The sequence below is a fragment of the Vigna unguiculata genome, chromosome 5 (assembly GCF_037176805.1).
Source record: "Vigna unguiculata cultivar grain cowpea cultivar isolate G323 ecotype 2 chromosome 5, ASM3717680v1, whole genome shotgun sequence".
NCBI lineage: Eukaryota > Viridiplantae > Streptophyta > Magnoliopsida > Fabales > Fabaceae > Vigna > Vigna unguiculata.
Window position 1 is genome coordinate 3,703,168 of NC_140796.1, and position 4,020 is coordinate 3,707,187.

Sequence of the window (4,020 nt, forward strand, 5' to 3'; positions counted from 1 at the left end):
GACAATTTACAAATAAATGAAGATTTTTTTAAACCAATTGATAAAAAAGAACTCATTCAAATTCAATATGTTAAGTTGTAATCATGGTTTTTTTTAATTTAAATGAAAATATAGCGATACGGGTATCCACGGGTGCGGATACTATGATACACGTACCCGCGTTCTGTTAACATGTGAGTATTAAAAATATCCGTACCCATTGGATATCCATTTCTATCCGTTGCGGTTTTATCTACGGATATTCGGAGGTACGAATTTTTTTGACATCCCTAATTACCGTCCTTAACTTTTTGTCACAAAATTTGTTATTTATATGAATTGTAGCCACAAATACTTGTAAACAACATGATTTTTTAGTGTGTTAATCTTTAACATTTTCAACACTTTTTCATAGTTCAAATGTGAAATTATAGTAATTTATTTCCTAGGGAACCATGTAGACCGCAAATCTCAACAAGGTACTAAACACTCAATAATGCTAGTATTGACCTTCACCAAGTTACCCATGCATATTTATTCAAAAACTTTCCGTACTACCTCACATGAATCTTAGCGTGTATATATATATATATATATATATATATATATATATATATATATATATATATATATATATATAATAAACACCGATACCATATTTTATTTTACTATTATTTGATATTATTTCCCACAATTATTTACTTTTTTAAAATATAAAACTTAATTTTTTTTAATATTATTTTATTCTTATAAAAGTTATCAAATTATGTCATACAAGTTTTTATCATATATCATCAGAGTCATATGATTATAATCGACCTTAATTGAGTTAGGTATGAATTGACTTTTTAAAGATATTTTTGAAATAAAAAAACAGATTTTAACTTTCTTTTTTTGTATGGCATAAATTGTAGAATTTTTTAATAAATTAAAATTAATATGAAATAAATTACGTTGAATTGATTTTGTTTAATGAAATGCTAATGAGATATTATTCTACGGAGTTTGAAATTTGACAATCAATCGATAGCCGTTTATCCATATAATTATATGATTCGTATAATCTTATCAAAGTGTTATTGTTTTTTTAATAATTGATAAATACACTAGATTAGATGTATCATGGACAAAAGTTTTCTATTTAAATACTTTTATATATTTTAATTTCATTAATCTCTTAATATACTAAGTCACCTTTTGTTGTATACTATCATTTATTAGATAACATTAACGTAAGACTTTACTTTCACACTAAAAATAACGCACCAAATTAGGCCACTTTTTTTTTCCATATAAAGTCTCTTCAAAACAAGTTTCTCAAACATATATCTTGAAAACTGACACACCATCTTCAGGTTCAATCATGCCACTACCCAAGTACAGCATGCACTTGGATCTTTGTCTAATGTTATTATGTATCCATGCAGTAATGGTCTTTGCAGCAAACTCTGACGTATGATATATAGTAACCCTCATTATATCGTTCGAGTACATATAGTTTTAAAGATTACTCATGAATTTTTGCTTTGGTTTTAGGTAGCAAGGCACGAATCACAAGGCTGGTTAAACCATGGTGGAGATTTGTTCAACCGAAGATATGCTTCCAAGGAGCGTAAGATCAGTCCGAAAACTGCACCAGACCTACGTATGAAGTGGAAATTCTATGCTGGCAGAGACATCACTGCAACACCAGCCATATATGATCGTACCCTTTATTTTCCAAGCTGGAATGGTAACATCTATGCAGTTAAAGAAGCTGATGGATCGCTTGTTTGGAAGCAGAACTTGGACAAATTGACAGGTCTGAAAGCACCTGTAGGCCTTATTAAAAACGTAAATTGGACAGTGTCACGGTCAACTCCTACAGTGGTCGGTAATTTACTGATTATGGGAATATATGCCCCTGCTGCTGTTATTGCTGTCAAAAGAGCAACAGGTAAGCTTGCGTGGAAGACCATTTTGGATTACCATCCTAAAGCACTCATCACCATGTCAGGAACATATTACAAAAGGTCATTATTTGCAGATCTATTTGCCTTATTTTCTTAATGGAAAAACTCATGTTATAAAACTTATTTATGCTCAACCCTCCACAGAGGTTACTATGTTGGAACATCTTCCCTGGAGTCACTTGTGAAACGTGATGAGTGCTGCACGTTTCGTGGAAGATTTGTGAAACTTGATCCTGAATCCGGTGACATCACGTGGAGGACTTATACGATACCAGATAACAATAACACAAAAGGAGGATATGCAGGAGCTGCTGTTTGGGGAAGTAGTCCTTCCATTGATGAGAAAAGAAACCATGTCTATATGGCCACAGGGAACCTCTATGCTGCCCCATTACGAATACGCCAGTGTCGAGAGAGACAAATTAATCGAACTCAACCTACTCAACCAGACGAGTGTGTTGAACCAGACAACCACTCCAACTCAATCTTAGCCCTTGATTTGGATTCTGGGAAGATCAAATGGTACTACCAGGCCGGAGGCTAGATGTGTCTCTCTTAGTATGTAGCGATTCTCCCACACCTGCTCCTGATTGTCCCCCTCTAGCAGACAAACCAGATGCTGATTTTGGTGAGGCACCTATGATGTTGACCGTAGATATAAATGGGAACAAAAGAGATATTGTTGTTGCAGTCCAGCAAAGTGGCATTGCTTGGGCTTTGGATCGAAATAATGGTGACGTCGTTTGGTATACGGTAATACATAATTTATAGTATGATAGTTTTCTATTTTCTTCTCCCCACCCTTTTCATCGAACAGTTGGTGGACATCTCTATATCAGTTGAAAAGTTTATTCATTTTGTTCTCTATTTTTCTTTTGTAGGAAGCTGGGCCATATGGGTCGGCAGGAGGTGGATCATGGGGTGCAGCAACTGATGAAAAGAGGGTTTACACGAACATTGTGAATTCTGATGCCCAAAATTTCACGCTCAAACCCTCAAACAAGATTACAACTGCGGGTGGGTGGGTGGCAATGGATGCTAACAATGGTAGAGTTCTGTGGTCAACAGCAAACCCTGCTAACAGCACTGCTGATGGTCCTGTTAGTGTTGCAAATGGTGTTCTCTTTGCTGGATCAGCTGATAAAATGGGATACATATATGCAATGGATGCAAAGAGTGGGAAAATTTTATGGTCCTATAAAACTGGAGCCAGTGTCTATGGAGGCATGTCAATCAACAAAGGGTGCATCTATGTGGGCCATGGATTCAATGCTGGTTATGGGTTTAACAAGAAATTAACACAAGGAAACTCTCTCTTTGCCTTCTGTGTTAAGGATTAACAGTTCTTTTAGCTTTTGGCAAAAAGCTGCTAAAAGTTATCTCTTTTAAAAAATGTGATAATCATAAATGGATTATTAATAAAACGAAAACTATAGCATATGTTTTCCTCTCTATATTGAGCGTAGTTTTTAAACACTCATTTATACATAGTTAATTTTGTTCTCTTGCTCAAAATTGAATCTTTTTTCTAAATAATTGGAAGTCGGAACATTTTATATACATGTCATCACAACTCTACTTCCACACCATAGATTCTGCAAGTTCTGCTTCCACATCAGAGATCCATCTTCTGTTCTCACCGCATAAATGTTACCATTCCACGACGGAAAGTAGAGTACGCCATAAAAAATGGCTGGAGTTGCAGTTATGTCTTTGCCCGCTTCGAACTTCCACTTCAAACTTAAGTTCGAAACAGTTTCAACGCTGATCTTTTTCTCCATGCTCGCATATCTTCTGTTGTATATACCCCCACCATGGTTCAACCAGTTTTCTGTCTTTTCTGTTGCTCTGAATGTCTCCTAAAACCACTCAACCATATATAGTAAGTTCAGCTTAAGTAGATCAAAATCAATTGTAGGAAACAAATTAAAGTTAGCATGGTAGCTCTTACATCAGAAGCTTCCGATGATGAACTTGTTAGTAGGCATATTACAAGCATGCAAATTGTAAAACATGTGATTTTCTCGAACTGTGCCATGATGTTATGAAGTTGGAAGTGTGTAATTGTAACCTTCAGGACTTTCCTAGG

General features: G+C 35.0%; 1 protein-coding gene across 1 annotated transcript; it reads left to right on the plus strand.

Annotated features, from left to right (window-relative positions):
* The first annotated feature begins 1,303 nt into the window (after nucleotides 1-1,303).
* Nucleotides 1,304-2,624, plus strand: LOC114186228 (uncharacterized). Its single transcript, XM_085672853.1, has 3 exons — nucleotides 1,304-1,432; nucleotides 1,516-1,991; nucleotides 2,076-2,624. Exons 1-3 carry the CDS (start codon nucleotides 1,343-1,345, stop codon nucleotides 2,473-2,475), a joined length of 966 nt encoding a protein of 321 aa, XP_085528979.1. The 5' UTR covers nucleotides 1,304-1,342; the 3' UTR covers nucleotides 2,476-2,624.
* Nucleotides 2,625-4,020: the final 1,396 nt, after the last annotated feature.